Source organism: Nerophis lumbriciformis, linkage group LG14 (assembly GCF_033978685.3).
Source record: "Nerophis lumbriciformis linkage group LG14, RoL_Nlum_v2.1, whole genome shotgun sequence".
Taxonomy (NCBI): Eukaryota; Metazoa; Chordata; class Actinopteri; order Syngnathiformes; family Syngnathidae; genus Nerophis; species Nerophis lumbriciformis.
In genome coordinates, this window is record NC_084561.2 from 46023767 (window position 1) to 46041323 (window position 17557).

A 17557-nucleotide genomic window follows, 5' to 3' on the forward strand; every position below is an offset into this window, starting at 1 on the left:
GAATTTTTTATTTTTTTTACCTGCGAATCATTCTTTCAATTGCAGAACATTTTTTTACACTTGCAAATCTTTTTTTTTTTTATAATGAAGAAAATTATTTGTTTAACTTACGAATCGTTGGGCGTTTTTAATTGAAGAAGATTGTTTTTATATTTGCGAATCGTCTTTTTTGCTTGCAGAAAGCTTTTGATACTTGTGAATTGTTTTTTGAGTTGAATATTTTTTAAATTTTACTTGCAAATTTTTTTATTAATTACAGAAAATTGTTTTCATACTTGTGAATCGTTTGTTTACTGGCAGAAAATGGACTTGCAAATATTTTTTTTAATTAAAGGAAATATTTTTTTAATTGAAGGAAATATTTCTTTAATTGAAGGAAATATTTCTCCATTTTACCTGCAAATTTTTTTAGATGAATTTTTTCTTATATTTGCAGATTGTTTTTTTTGTCTTGCAGACATGTTTTAATACCCGTGTATAATTTTTTTAATTGAAGAAAATTATACATGTGAATCATTCAATTTTTTTTTTTACTTGCAGAATTTTTTATTTTTTTTACCTGCGAATCATTCTTTCAATTGCAGAACATTTTTTTACACTTGCAAATCTTTTTTTTTTTTTTATAATGAAGAAAATTATTTGTTTAACTTACGAATCGTTGGGCGTTTTTAATTGAAGAAGATTGTTTTTATATTTGCGAATCGTCTTTTTTGCTTGCAGAAAGCTTTTGATACTTGTGAATTGTTTTTTGAGTTGAATATTTTTTTAATTTTACTTGCAAATTTTTGTATTAATTACAGAAAATTGTTTTCATACTTGTGAATCGTTTGTTTACTTGCAGAAAATGGACTTGCACATATTTTTTTAATTGAAGGAAATATTTTTTTAATTGAAGGAAATATTTCTTTAATTGAAGGAAATATTTCTCCATTTTACCTGCAAATTTTTTTGGATTAATTTTTTCTTATATTTGCAGGTTGTTTTTTTTGGCTTACAGACATTTTTTAATACCTGTGTATCGTTTTTTTAATTGAAGAAAATTATACATGTAAATCATTTTTTTTAGTTGCAAGTATTTTCTTTTACTTGCAGAATTTTTTTTATTTTTTTATTCTTGCGAATCATTCTTTCAATTGCAGAACATTTTTTTACACTTGCAAATCTTTTTTTTTTTATAATGAAGAAAATTATTTGTTTAACTTACGAATCGTTGGGCGTTTTTAATTGAAGAAGATTGTTTTTATATTTGCGAATCGTCTTTTTTGCTTGCAGAAAGCTTTTGATACTTGCGAATTGTTTTTTGAATTGAATATTTATTTTAATTTTGCTTGCAAATTTTTGTATTAATTACAGAAAATAGTTTTCATACTTGTGAATCGTTTGTTTACTGGCAGAAAATGGACTTGCAAATATTTTTTTAATTGAAGGAAATATTTTTTTAATTGAAGGAAATATTTTTTTAATTGAAGGAAATATTTCTCCATTTTACCTGCAAATTTTTTTAGATGAATTTTTTCTTATATTTGCAGATTGTTTTTTTTTGTCTTGCAGACATGTTTTAATACCCGTGTATAATTTTTTTAATTGAAGAAAATTATACATGTGAATCATTCAATATTTTTTTTTACTTGCAGAATTGTTTTTATTTTTTTTTACCTGCGAATCATTCTTTCAATTGCAGAACATTTTTTTACACTTGCAAATCTTTTTTTTTTTTATGTAATGAAGAAAATTATTTGTTTAACTTACGAATCGTTGGGCGTTTTTAATTGAAGAAGATTGTTTTTATATTTGCGAATCGTCTTTTTTGCTTTCAGAAAGCTTTTGATACTTGTGAATTGTTTTTTGAGTTGAATATTTTTGTATTAATTACAGAATATTGTTTTCATACTTGTGAATCGTTTGTTTACTTGCAGAAAATGCTTTTTTTTTTTACTTGTGAATCATTATTGTAGATGCATTTTTTTTATTTGCAATTTTTTCTTTTGCTTGCAGAATTTTTTTATAGTCCTATATGATTTTTTAATTGAAGAAAATCGTTTTTATACTTGTGAATTGTTTTTTTGATTGATTGGCAAATATATAAAAAAAAAAGTTCAATTGATAAAGCGATTCGCAAATTTTTTTTAAATAAATACAATTTCTTCAATTAACAAAACAATTTGCAGGTAAAACATAATTTTCTTCAATTAAAAACGATTTGCTAATATAAAAACAATTTTCCAATATTAATTACCGTATTTTTGGGACTAAAGAGTGCACCGGTATACAAGCCACACCCACTACATTTTAGAAGAAAAAAAAGTTTCCATATATAAGTCGCACTGGACTATAAGTGGCAGATATAAATGTTGTGAAATGAGTTATTTAAACATAATTTTTTTGTAAAAGTTTATTTACATACCTTAATTGTTTCCAAGCGGTGTCTGTAACAGGGCAGTAAAACGTCCGATCAAACAAAACAGAAGTCATGGTCATGGACCCACTAGCTGCGCAAGCTAGCTCTCCAATTAGCTTAAAAGAGACAATAACTCCACGCTGACGTTTTGGTGAGTTTACTGAGGAATTTATGAAAGTGAAACAATACAAAAAGAATGTCATTGTAAGTTAATAACACTAACACAAACACTTGTAGACGTGTTGGTATATTAACTAATGCTAACGACGCTAGCTTGAGTATGTTACGATAGCATGTAGAAATATGCATGAAAACACACATCGCAGGTTTTAGTAAGAATAGTTTTAGTTATATTGTAAAACTTCTACAAGTTGCTTGGAGTGATGAATGAAGAATCCATACGAGTAGAAACGCTATGGACGCTTATTTTCCGACTTACGGCATCAAAACAGGAAGGAGTACAATTTCAACCTGCAATACCTGCAGTGAGCAAACTTGTCCACAAGATGGCACCAAAGCACAAACAATAACACCTTTTCAGTGTCTCTGCTTGGGTTTTAACGCAAACTATTGAACACCAGACATTATGGGTATTAGTGAAACACAAAAAAATTATAAATTAGCCGCTTTAGGATTTTACGGAATTTACGGTAGATTTATATTTCATTTTTCCAGAATATTTTCAAATATAGAAGTTCATCAGTCTAATAAGTACAAGATTAACATAAAGCTTTATTAAGAGCCACCTGATTTCCCTCGAAAGATAAAACAATACACAAAAGTTAGTCATCATAAACTGGAAATGGCTAACTCTTAGTTAATGACGTGCATTTAAGTCAAAACTATTAGAATTTTTTTTATGACAAAAAAAGATTTCTGCCAAAATATTTATGTCTTTTTTTAAAGTTAATGTAAATTACACCAGCAGGTAATTTAATCGTGACTAATGGAAAAAGTGTGATAGATCTGGTTAATAAATGGTACTAATCAGGCGATCAGAGTGGTGATGCAGACCACTTCTTCGTGGGTAATCTTGCTGTGGTCAAACTGAAGGGAAGTTATTTATTTTATTCCCTACATTATTTTGCATTGAAGAAAATAAAACCATGGGAGAGTTTGTTTCACTCTAAAACCAACAATACATTCACCACATTGCTTGCGGTGAGGACACACCCCCTTCTCTCAAGGTCAAACAATGACATGGTCATAAACACAGGAAGTGGTCATGGATGAAAGTTCCTGGTGGCGTCCGTAAGACAAGTAGACATCGCCTGGCACCTTTGTGTTTCAATGAGTTCCCGGCGAAGGCTTGTAAAACTCCACTGTGTAGGATGGGAAGCGACATGAAGGTGTCAGTTTCTTTGATGTATTGTAATCCACAGGAAGATTTTGTCTTGACCCAAGATCTACAAAGTGGAGTGGAAGCAGGACCTGGCCCCCCTCCTGGCACCTTTTCTTTTAACTGTTTTGTGACCAAAGGCAGTGGCTGTTTACGACCCATGTCCCCTTAGAAACAGCTGTTGCCATGTAATCAGGGAAAGTCCAAATAAAAGAGGAGGCGTTCGCTCTTTGGTCAGAGCGTGGTGGGAGACTGTACAAAGAGTACAGCCCAGACGTTTCTCCTCAATGAGCTAAATTGAATTCTGTCTCTGTTTAATTCCTTGCTTCTTGTCTGTTTAATAGATGTCATCAGTGTTTGAACCTGACAAGCATGCTGTCGCCGATTGCTTCAAGATTAGTTTACTTTATCCCTCAGAGACCTCCTCCCCTGTTTGAGTGCACTTTTTGTGGGGACCCACCTGCAAAAGCGAGTGTAAACCGATGCTCGCTCACACACACACACACACACACACACACACACACACACACACACACACACACACACACACACACATTCTTGTATTTGTTACCTTCTTGAGACCTGAGAAAAATGCCTCCCTCTTTAGGACCAGCCTTTCTAGATATATAAAGATTTGTATTGTCAACATTAATAATATATACATACTATGTAAATATAAAAAAGCTTGTTGTGAAAAATAAGTTGGAATTTCACAAGAAAAAGATCACAATTTCACAAGGAAAAGTTACAATTTTGGCAATATTATGATAAAAGTCGTAATTTTACTCAATAACAGTCGCAGTTTTACAAGAAAAGCTTAAAATTTAGGCAATTTTGTGAAAATAGGCGTAATTTTACTCGACAAAAGTCACAATTTTATAAGAAAACTTACACATTTTGGCGATATTATAATAATAATCGGAATTTTACTCAAAAAAGGTCACTGTTTTCCAAGAACAACAAAAAAATTGGCAATATTGTGATAAAAGTCAGAGTTTTATATGACAAATGTCACCATTTTGCATTAAAAAGTAATACTTTTACATAAAAAAATAATTTTACATAAAAAAGTAATACATTTCCGGGAAAATATTGCAATATTACATAAACATAAATAATATGAGAACATTTTCCCAATTTTATAAGAAAAAAGTGGACACAATGTGAGAAAAAGACTGCTTTTAGTTATTTTTGTTATGTTTTATTTTTTGTTGGTAATCGTTTTTTTAATCTTAATTACTTACTTCAAGTTATTACAGTATGTTTTTATATACAGTAAATATCTTATTTATTTTTTTAAATACAATTTGGCCAAAGGGGGTGCATTTAAATTTCTTAAACACACACACACACACACACACACACACACACACACACACACACACACACACACACACGTTATTGTATTTGTTACCTTCTTGAGACCTGAGAAAAATGCCTCCCTCTTTAGGACCAGCCTTTCTAGATATATAAAGATTTGTATTGTCAATATTAATAAAAACTGCGATGAGGTGGCGACTTGTCCAGGGTGTACCCCGCCTTCCGCCCGATTGTAGCTGAGATAGGCTCCAGCGACCCCGAAGGGAATAAGCGGTAGAAAATGGATGGATGGATGGAACATTAATAATATATACATACTATGTAAATATAAAAAAGCTTGCTGTGAAAAATGAGTTGGAATTTCACAAGAAAAAGATCACAATTTCACAAGGAAAAGTTAGAATTTTGGCAATATTATGATAAAAGTCGTAATTTTACTCAATAACAGTCGCAGTTTTACAAGAAAAGCTTAAAATGTAGGCAATTTTGTGAAAAGAGCTGTCATTTTACTCGACAAAAGTCACAATTTTATAAGAAAACTTACACATTTTTGGCAATATTATAATAATAATCGGAATTTTGCTCAAAAAAGGTCACTGTTTTCCAAGAACAACAAAAAAATTGGCAATATTGTGATAAAAGTCAGAGTTTTATATGACAAATGTCACCATTTTGCATTAAAAAGTAATACTTTTACATAAAAAAGTAATAATTTTACATAAAAAAGTAATACATTTCCGGGAAAATATTGAAATATTACATAAACAGAAATAATATGAGAAAATGTTCCCAATTTTATAAGAAAAAAGTGTACTTCACGCCTCGCTTTTAGTTATTTTTTGTATTTTTTTATTTTTTGTTGGTAATCGTTTTTTTAATCTTAATTACTTACTTCAAGTTATTACAGTATGTTTTTATATACAGTAAATATCTTATTTATTTTTTTTAATACATTTTGGCCAAAGGGGGTGCATTTCAATTTCTTAAACACACACACACACACACACACACACACACACACACACACACACACACACACACACACACACACACACACACACACACACACACACACACACACACACACACATTCTTGTATTTGTTACCTTCTTGAGACCTGAGAAAAATGCCTCCCTCTTTAGGACCAGCCTTTCTAGATATATAAAGATTTGTATTGTCAACATTAATAATATATACATACTATGTAAATATAAAAAAAGCTTGTTGTGAAAAATGAGTTGGAATTTCACAAGAAAAAGATCACAATTTCACAAGGAAAACTTAGAATTTTGGCAATATTATGATAAAAGTCGTAATTTTACTCAATAACAGTCGCAGTTTTACAAGAAAAGCTTAAAATTTAGGCAATTTTGTGAAAAGAGCTGTAATTTTACTCGACAAAAGTCACAATTTTATAAGAAAACTTACACATTTTGGCAATATTATAATAATAATCGGAATTTTACTCAAAAAAGGTCACTGTTTTCCAAGAACAACAAAAAAATTGGCAATATTGTGATAAAAGTCAGAGTTTTATATGACAAATGTCACCATTTTGCATTAAAAAGTAATACTTTTACATAAAAAAATTATAATTTTACATAAAAAAGTAATACATTTCCGGGAAAATATTGCAATATTACATAAACATAAATAATATGAGAAATGTTTCCCTATTTTATAAGAAAAAAGTGGACACAATGTGAGAAAAAGACTGCTTTTAGTTATTTTTGTTATGTTTTATTTTTTGTTGGTAATCGTTTTTTTAATCTTAATTACTTACTTCAAGTTATTACAGTATGTTTTTATATACAGTAAATATCTTATTTATTTTTTTTAATACATTTTGGCCAAAGGGGGTGCATTTAAATGTCTTAAACACACACACACACACACACACACACACACACACACACACACACACACACACACACACACACACACACACACGTTCTTGTATTTGTTACCTTCTTGAGACCAGAGAAAAATGCCTCCCTCTTTAGGACCAGCCTTTCTAGATATATAAAGATTTGTATTGTCAACATTAATAATATATACATACTATGTAAATATAAAAAAGCTTGCTGTGAAAAATAAGTTGGAATTTCACAGGAAAAAGATCACAATTTCACAAGGAAAACTTAGAATTTTGGCAATATTATGATAAAAGTCGTAATTTTACTCAATAACAGTCGCAATTTTACAAGAAAAGCTTAAAATTTAGGCAATTTTGTGAAAAGAGCTGTCATTTTACTCGACAAAAGTCACAATTTTATAAGAAAACTTAAACATTTTGGCAATATTATAATAATAATCGGAATTTTACTCAAAAAAGGTCACTGTTTTCCAAGAACAACAAAAAAATTGGCAATATTGTGATAAAAGTCAGAGTTTTATATGACAAATGTCACCATTTTGCATTAAAAAGTAATACTTTTACATAAAAAAATAAATAATTTTACATAAAAAAGTAATACATTTCCGGGAAAATATTGCAATATTACATAAACAGAAATAATATGAGAAATTTTTCCCAATTTTATAAGAAAAAAGTGGACACAACGTGAGAAAAAGACTGCTTTTAGTTATTTTTATTTTTTATTTTTTTGTTGGTAATCGTTATTTTAATCTTAATTACTTACTTCAAGTTATTACAGTATGTTTTTATATACAGTAAATATCTTATTTATTTTTTTAAATACAATTTGGCCAAAGGGGGTGCATTTAAATGTCTTAAACACACACACACACACACACACACACACACACACACACACACACATTCTTGTATTTGTTGCCTTCTTGAGACCTGAGAAAAATGCCTCCCTCTTTAGGACCAGCCTTTCTAGATATATAAAGATTTGTATTGTCAATATTAATAAAAACTGCGATGAGGTGGCGACTTGTCCAGGGTGTACCCCGCCTTCCGCCCGATTGTAGCTGAGATAGGCTCCAGCGCCCCCCGCGACCCCGAAGGGAATAAGCGGTAGAAAATGGATGGATGGATGGAACATTAATAACATATACATACTATGTAAATATAAAAAAGCTTGCTGTGAAAAATGAGTTGGAATTTCACAAGAAAAAGGTCACAATTTCACAAGGAAAAGGTAGAATTTTGGCAATATTATGATAAAAGTCGTAATTTTACTCAATAACAGTCGCAGTTTTACAAGAAAAGCTTAAAATTTAGGCAATTTTGTGAAAATAGGCGTAATTTTATTAGACAAAAGTCACAATTTTATAAGAAAACTTAAACATTTTGGCAATATTATAATAATAATCGGAATTTTGCTCAAAAAAGGTCACTGTTTTCCAAGAACAACAAAAAAATTGGCAATATTGTGATAAAAGTCAGAGTTTTATATGACATATGTCACCATTTTGCATTAAAAAGTAATACTTTTACATAAAAAAATAATAATTTTACATAAAAAAGTAATATCCATCTCCATAGAGCAGGTCAGCAGCAGGAAGCATGAAGTGCTCTAAAACTTGCTGGTAGACGGCTGCGTTGACCCTGGATCTCAGGAAACAGAGTGGACCGACACCAGCAGATGACATGGCACCCCAAACCATCACCCAACCATGCAAATTTTGCATTTCCTTTGGAAATCGAGGTCCCAGAGTCTGGAGGAAGACAGGAGAGGCACAGGATCCACGTTGCCTGAAGTCTAGTGTAAAGTTTCCACCATCAGTGATGGTTTGGGGTGCCATGTCATCTGCTGGTGTCGGTCCACTCTGTTTCCTGAGATCCAGGGTCAACGCAGCCGTCTACCAGCAAGTTTTAGAGCACTTCATGCTTCCTGCTGCTGACCTGCTCTATGGAGATGGAGATTTCAAGTTCCAACAGGACTTGGCGCCTGCACACAGCGCAAAATCTACCCGTGCCTGGTTTACGGACCATGGTATTTCTGTTCTAAATTGGCCCGCCAACTCCCCTGACCTTAGCCCCATAGAAAATCTGTGGGGTATTGTGAAAAGGAAGATGCAGAATGCCAGAGCCAAAAACGCAGAAGAGTTGAAGGCCACTATCAGAGCAACCTGGGCTCTCATAACACCTGAGCAGTGCCAGAAACTCATCGACTCCATGCCACGCCGCATTAACGCAGTAATTGAGGCAAAAGGAGCTCCAACCAAGTATTGAGTATTGTACATGCTCATATTTTTCATTTTCATACTTTTCAGTTGGCCAACATTTCTAAAAATCCCTTTTTTGTATTAGCCTTAAGTAATATTCTAATTTTGTGACACACGGAATTTTGGATTTTCATTTGTTGCCACTTCAAATCATCAAAATTAAATGAAATAAACATTTGAATGCATCAGTCTGTGTGCAATGAATAAATATAATGTACAAGTTACACCTTTTGAATGCAATTACTGAAATAAATCAAGTTTTTCTAAATATTCTAATTTACTGGCTTTTACCTGTATGTTGATATCGTTGTATCGCCCAGCTGTAGTTGATAATCATAGGAATGATGAATCATTCTCCGCTTTTTGCTAAGAGGAGCTCGATTTAAAAAAAACATTACTTTTCCTGTTTTTCATAGATTGTATTTTCTGGCCTTGTCCGTGTAGAAAGCAGCAAGTGGTGATTGAGAGCTGGCTGAGAGTCCACACGCACCAAGAGTGGAGGAATAATCCTCTTTTTGAAAGTTCTCTCCTCCTTTCCATCGACAGATCAATCGAGCGCCGAGCTTTGGGACGGATCAGAAGATTGATTTGGACGTGAAGAGAGGAGTTTTGCTGGACGCTCTGAAACTGCTCAACATCAGGTAATCTTCTCCTTGCTTTTCAAGTGTTTCAATAAGCCGACCTCGGGCTTCATTTGAGGGCTTTCACAGCACAGCCCTCAAGTCCACTACGTTTGTCTGAGTCAGGGTCGTCCAAACTTGTTGACTTGGGGGCCGCATTGGGCTAAAGAACTTGGGCCGGGGCCATCATGTGAAGTAACTACATACACTGTATTGCCAATATGATGTGGCTCCACTTTTTGCTGCTATTACAGCTTCATCTCTTCTGGGAAGGCTGTCCACAAGGTGATAAAGACAAGTGTCTTTATAGCTATTTTCCACCATTCTTCCAAAATTGGTGAGGTCACACACTGATGTGCCTGGCTCTCAGTCTCCGTTCTAATTCATCCCAAAGGTGTTCCATCGGGTTCAGGTCAGGACTCTGTGCAGGCCAGTCAAGTTCATCCACACCGGACTCTGTCATCCATGTCTTTATGGACCTTGCTTTGTGCACTGGTGCACAGTCATGTTGGAAGACTAAACTGTTCCCACAAGGTTGGGAGCATGGAATTGTCCAAAATGTTTTGGTATCCTGGAGCATTCGAAGTTCCTTTCACTAGAACTAAAGGGGCCAAGCCCAACTTCTGGAAAAACAACCCCACACCATAATTCCTCCTCCACCAAATTTCACACTCGGCACAATGCAGTCTGAAATGTAGCGTTCTCCTGGCAACCTCCAAACCCAGACTGGTCCATCAGATTGCCAGATGGAAAAGTGTGATTCATCAGTCCAGAGAAGGCGTCTCCACTGCTCTAGAGTCCAGTGGTGATGTCCTTTACACCACTGCACCCCACGCTTTGCATTGTACTCTGTGATGTATGCCTTAGATGCAGCTGCTCGGCCATGGAAACCCATTCCATTAAGCTCCCTGCATACTGTACATAGAAAGCGCATTGGTGAGGTCACACACTGATGTGCCTGGCTCTCAGTCTCCGTTCTAATTCATCCCAAAGGTGTTCCATCGGGTTCAGGTCAGGACTCTGTGCAGGCCAGTCAAGTCCATCCACACCGGACTCTGTCATCCATGTCTTTATGGACCTTGCTTTGTGCACTGGTGCACAGTCATGTTGGAAGAGGAAACTGTTCCCACAAGGTTGGGAGCATGGAATTGTCCAAAGTGTTTTGGTATCCCGGAGCATTCAAAGTTATTTTCACTAGAACTAAAGGGGCCAAGCCCAACTCCTGGAAAAACAACCCCACGCCATAATTCCTCCTCCACCAAATTTCACACTCGGCACAATGCAGTCTGAAATGTAGCGTTCTCCTGGCAACCTCCAAACCCAGACTGGTCCATCAGATGGAAAAGTGTGATTCATCAGTCCAGAGAAGGCGTCTCCACTGCTCTAGAGTCCAGTGGTGATGTCCTTTACACCACTGCATCCCACACTTTGCATTGGACTCGGTGATGTATGGCTTAGATGCAGCTGCCCGGCCATGGAAACCCATTCCATTAAGCTCCCTGCATACTTTACATAGAAAGCTCATTGGTGAGGTCACACACTGATGTGCCTGGCTCTCAGTCGCCGTTCTAATTCATCCCAAAGGTGTTCTATCGGGTTCAGGTCAGGACTCTGTGCAGGCCAGTCAAGTTCATCCACACCGGACTCTGTCATCCATGTCTTTATGGACCTTGCTTTGTGCACAGTCATGTTGGAAGACAAAACTGTTCCCACAAGGTTGGGAGCATGGAATTGTCCAAAGTGTTTTGGTATCCTGGAGCATTCAAAGTTCCTTTCACTAGAACTAAAGGGGCCAAGCCCAACTCCTGGAAAAACAACCCCACGCCATAATTCCTCCTCCACCAAATTTCACACTCGGCACAATGCAGTCTGAAATGTAGCGTTCTCCTGGCAACCTCCAAACCCAGACTGGTCCATCAGATTGCCAGATGGAAAAGTGTGATTCATCAGTCCAGAGAAGGCGTCTCCACTGCTCTAGAGTCCAGTGGTGATGTCCTTTACACCACTGCATCCCACACTTTGCATTGGACTTGGTGATGTATGGCTTAGATACAGCTGCCCGGCCATGGAAACCCATTCCATTAAGCTCCCTGCATACTTTACATAGAAAGCGCATTGGTGAGGTCACACACTGATGTGCCTGGCTCTCAGTCTCCGTTCTAATTCATCCCAAAGGTGTTCTATCGGGTTCAGGTCAGGACTCTGTGCAGGCCAGTCAAGTTCATCCACACCGGACTCTGTCATCCATGTCTTTATGGACCTTGCTTTGTGCACTGGTGCACAGTCATGTTGGAAGAGGAAACTGTTCCCACAAGGTTGAGAGCATGGAATTGTCCAAAGTGTTTTGGTATCCTGGAGCTTTCAAAGTTCCTTTCACTAGAACTAAAGGGGCCAAGCCCAACTCCTGGAAAAAACAACCCCACACCATAATTCCTCCTCCACCAAATTTCACACTCGGCACAATGCAGTCTGAAATGTAGCGTTCTCCTGGCAACCTTCCAAACCCAGACTGGTCCATCAGATGGAAAAGTGTGATTCATCAGTCCGGAGAAGGCGTCTCCACTGCTCTAGAGTCCAGTGGTGATGTCCTTTACACCACTGCATCCCACACTTTGCATTGGACTTGGTGATGTATGGCTTAGATGCAGCTGCACGGCCATGGAAACCCATTCCATTAAGCTCCCTGCATACTGTACATAGAAAGCGCATTGGTGAGGTCACACACTGATGTGCCTGGCTCGCAGTCTCCGTTCTAATTCATCCCAAAGGTGTTCCATCGGGTTCAGGTCAGGACTCTGTGCAGGCCAGTCAAGTTCATCCACACCGGACTCTGTCATCCATGTCTTTATGGACCTTGCTTTGTGCACTGGTGCACAGTCATGTTGGAAGAGAAAACTGTTCCCACAAGGTTGGGAGCACGGAATTGTCCAAAGTGTTTTGGTATCCTGGAGCATTCAAAGTTCCTTTCACTAGAACTAAAGGGGCCAAGCCCAACTCCTGGGAAAACAACCCCACGCCATAATTCCTCCTCCACCAAATTTCACACTCGGCACAATGCAGTCTGCAATGTAGCGTTCTCCTGGCAACCTTCCAAACCCAGACTGGTCCATCAGATTGCCAGATGGAAAAGTGTGATTCATCAGTCCGGAGTAGGCGTCTCCACTGCTCTAGAGTCCAGTGGTGATGTCCTTTACACCACTGCATCCCACGCTTTGCATTGGACTCTGCGATGTATGGCTTAGATGCAGCTGCACGGCCATGGAAACCCATTCTATGAAGCTCTCTGCGTACTGTACGTGGGCTAATTGGAAGGTCACGTGAAGTTTGGAGCTCTGTCAATGTTTGTTGACACTGCTCAAAACCAAAAAAAACACACACACACACACACACACACGCACACACACACACACACACACACACACACACACACACACACACACTTGTATTTGTTACCTTCTTGAGACCTGAGAAGAATGCCTCCCTCTTTAGGACCAGTCTTTCTAGATATATAAAGAAGTGTATTTAATAACATGTAATATTTACATGTTTTGCTCGTTTTAAGCTAAACCTTCACTATTTCCTTCAACAACAACAACAACACTACTAATCATCACAGACTTCATGAGGGACAAGAAACATATTTAATCAATCACTTACTGTACAATGTCTGCTCTCACTGGGATAAAGACTGATGGGATGTTTATATCTTCCTATTTATATGGAGAATTCGACATAGGGTTAAAAAAACAATTGCTGAGCAATATTTTAATGTCCAATGTACTCCCATTTGCTGCATTGTTAGCCGCCTCTTACTTGCCATATTTTACAAATTAGAAAAAAAAAAGAAAAATATCGTGTTGTTGTCTTAAAGATTGTGAAATGAAAAGTGCAGTCCCTGGTAAAGTGCTTGTGTTGTGTTGCAACATTGTTTTGACTCAACGTGATTGTTGTTGTGCTCGTAGAGCCAGCGATAAAAAACGCAACCTGGCCCAGCAGAAAGCCGAGGCCCAGCGGCGTCTCTACGGCCACGGGTCTGTGAAGAAACTCTCGGCCGCGTCCTCGGACTGGGAGAGACAGCGGCACACCTTGGAGCGAAGGCGGGAAGAGCTGGTAAGTTGCCCACAAATGAAACCCTTTCAAGCTTGTGCGGATAAAAAAGATACAAAGTGTGGAAAAATTGCACAAATAACTAGAATTTGCAAAGTGCCGATCGGCGTGAGTGAAATGTGACGTGAAATGTTTGATTGTCCAGGCCAGTGGTTCTCAAACTTTTTTTGTCATCCCCCACTTTGGACAAGGGGGAGTTTTCAAGCCCCACCTGCCCCCATCGCCCCAACAGAGCGCTAATGCCAAGCTTTAACATTTTCAAATTTATTGAACATCAAGTTGTATACATTCAAACTCAATAACATAAAATAACATCAAGTTCAATAATAAATAAAATAACCGTGCAGCTGTGGTATAACTTGCATCAAGTTCAATAATAAATAAAATAACTTCCATCAAGTTCAATAATAAATAAAACAAAAGTGTTATAACTTGCATCAAGTTCAATAATAAATCAAAAAGTGTTATAACTTGCATCATGTTCAATAATAAATCAAAAAAAGTGTTATAACTTGCATCAAGTTCAATAATAAATCAAATAAAAGTGTTATAACTTGCATCAAGTTCAATAATAAATCAAAAAAAGTGTTATAACTTGCATCAAGTTCAATAATACATCAAAAAGTGTTATAACTTGCATCACGTTCAATAATAAATCAAAAAAAGTGTTATAACTTGCATGAAGTTCAATAATAAATCAAATAACTTGCATCAAGTTCAATAATAAATCAAAAAAAGTGTTATAACTTGCATCAAGTTCAATAATAAATAAAACAAGTGTTATAACTTGCATCAAGTTCAATAATTAAAAAAAAGTGTTATAACTTGCATCAAGTTCAATAATAAATCAAATAAAAGTGTTATAACTTGCATCAAGTTCAATAATAAATCAAATAACTTGCATCAAGTTCAATAATAAATCAAAAAAAGTGTTATAACTTGCATCAAGTTCAATAATAAATAAAACAAAAGTGTTATAACTTGCATCAAGTTCAATAATAAATCTAAAAAAGTGTTATAACTTGCATCAAGTTCAATAATAAATCAAATAACTTGCATCAAGTTCAATAATAAATACAATAAAAGTGCCACTTTGCAATCTTTGCAAAAAACAAAAAGGAGGAGCTATGTATTTGGCAAGACAGGGCAAGTGACAGCACTTTTCCCCGGGAGAGCCACCTTGCTTCACTGTGAAACAGCACGGCTGTATGATCAGCTCCCATTTCCTCACACAGTGCAGAGAACAGTCGCGCTTTCAGTGGTCGTGTTTTGATCAAATTGACCGCGCTCACAACATCTGTTAAAACCTCATTGAGTTCGGGGCTGAGCTGCCTTGACGCGAGTGCTTCCCGGTGAATGACACAGTGTGTGCCCGTCACATTTTTGTTTCTCTGCAGGCGCTGGCTCTGGCTCGACGACCTTTGAGGTGCGAGTCACAAATGTGCGAGTCACAAATGTATATATACACATTAGCCTGCTACCCATCCGCGCGAAAGTTTGTTCCGCTTAGCCCCGCCCCCATTAGTTACTGTTGCTATGTCTGTCAAACTTTCGCTCGTACCGAGAAATATAAAGCCTACAGTAAAAATAAGTACCGGTAATTTCCATTTATTTATATAGCGGATTTCACAGACAGAATCACAAAGTGATTTACAGTGTGTATAGAAAATGAAAGCATAGTAAAAAAAATAATCTAAGAATATAATAATTAAAAAAAAAAATTTAAAGTGAAATTTCCTCCCGTTCCTCGCGCCCCACCTGTCATGTCTCTATTCCCCACCAGTGGGGCGCGCCCCACACTTTGAGAAACACTGGTCCAGGCTGAGTGGAGTGTGTGGATGTTGGAACGGCTCCAATCGGATGAGAAATGTGGGATATGGAGAGGTTTGTATATTTCCCATTCATTGTCAATGGGCGGAAATTCCTGGAAATTCTGGGAAAACCGGGAAGTTTGGGAAAGGGAAAACATGTTTTGCCTTCCATATCTCAGAAGAGTAGTGTGTGTGTGTGTGTGTGTGTGGTTGAAAGGTCCCAATCATTCGAATGGGAATTTCCTGGAAATTTGGGAATTTTGTGAAAATCTGGAATTTTTGAACGTATTGATACTAGCACAATTGTCCTAGATGATATGAATGGGTTGCTGTTGGAATTTTGACAAAGTACAGTTGGAATTGGTATTTCGTATTTCGGAATTCCTGGAATTTTGGGAAAATCGTGAATTTGTATGAAAATAAAACATGTTTACTTGTGTGTGATATCATGTGCAATACAAGCAGTCCTGCAGACTGTTCACTAGTGTGTGATATCATGTGCGATACAAGCACTCCTGCAGCGTGTTTACTTGTGTGTGATATTATGTGCGATACAAGCAGTCCTGCAGCGTGTTTACTCGTGTGTGATATCATGTGCGATACAAGCACTCCTGCAACGTGTTTACTTGTGTGTGATATCATGTGCGATACGAGCAGTCCTGCAGAGTGTTTACTCGTGTGTGATATCATGTGCGATACAAGCAGTCCTGCAGCATGTTTACTTGCGTGTGATATCATGTGCAATACAAGCAGTCCTGCAGCGTGTTTACTTGTGTGCAATATCATGTGTGATACAATCGGTCCTGCAGACTGTTTACTTGTGTGTGATATCATGTGCAATACAAGCAGTCCTGCAGAGTGTTTACTTGTGTGTGATATAATGTGCGATACAAGCAGTCCTGCAGCGTGTTTACTTGTGTGTGATATCATGTGTGATACAAGCAGTCCTGCAGTGTTGACTTGTGTGTGATATCATGTGTTCATGTTTGGACTTCTCATGTGTTCATGTTTGGACTTCTCATGTGTTCATGTTTGGACTTCTCATGTGTTCATGTTCGGACTTCTCATGTGTTCATGTTTGGACTTCTCATGTGTTCATGTTTGGACTTCTCATGTGTTCGTGTTTGGACTTCTCATGTGTTCATGTTTGGACTTCTCATGCTTGTTTGGACTCTCATGTGTTCATGTTTGCACTTCTCATGTGTTCATGTTTGCACTTCTCATGTGTTCATGTTTGGACTCTCATGTGTTCATGTTTGGACTTCTCATGTGTTCATGTTTGGACTTCTCATGTGTTCATGTTTGGACTCTCATGTGTTCATGTTTGGACTTCTCATGTGTTCATGTTTGGACTTTTCATGTGTTCATGTTTGGACTTCTCATGCTTGTTTGGACTCTCATGTGTTCATGTTTGCACTTCTCATGTGTTCAGCAAGCAGGACAATAATTGAGTCTTCAGACAATGAATTCCTTGTTCTGTTTCCATCTGATCTTTCTCTCTAAGTTCGGTCGCAGCTCATTTTATTGTGTGTTTGTATTCTTCCTCCCAGAAAGAGCGACTGGCTCAGGTCCGCAAGCAGATCTGCAGAGAGGAGCACGAAAAACAACATCTGGGAAAGTACCGGTAAGAAAAGTTCCCTCAGGAGCTCCAGCTGGACTTTACAGGCCTCACTCAGAGCAACTTTTACAACTGTTGTGAGAACAGGAACACGCCTCTAAATATGTATCTAATATCTGCTTTTTGCACTTAAACTAATCATTTAAATGATCAAAATACTTCACTTTTCAGGAAGCGGCCCTGGGTCTAAAATATTAGAAGCTC

At 36.7% G+C, this 17557-nt stretch overlaps 1 protein-coding gene across 2 annotated transcripts in view; it reads left to right on the forward strand.

Moving 5' to 3' along the window:
• ttll7 (tubulin tyrosine ligase-like family, member 7) overlaps positions 1 to 17557 on the forward strand; it is a 271036-nt gene that overhangs the window by 130298 nt on the left and 123181 nt on the right. For both annotated transcript variants that reach the window (XM_061975468.1, XM_061975469.1), the window contains exons 10-12: positions 9744 to 9838; positions 13780 to 13927; positions 17286 to 17359. In XM_061975468.1, the coding sequence (XP_061831452.1) occupies positions 9744 to 9838; positions 13780 to 13927; positions 17286 to 17359 (317 nt within the window). The remainder of the gene's footprint in view (positions 1 to 9743; positions 9839 to 13779; positions 13928 to 17285; positions 17360 to 17557) is intronic.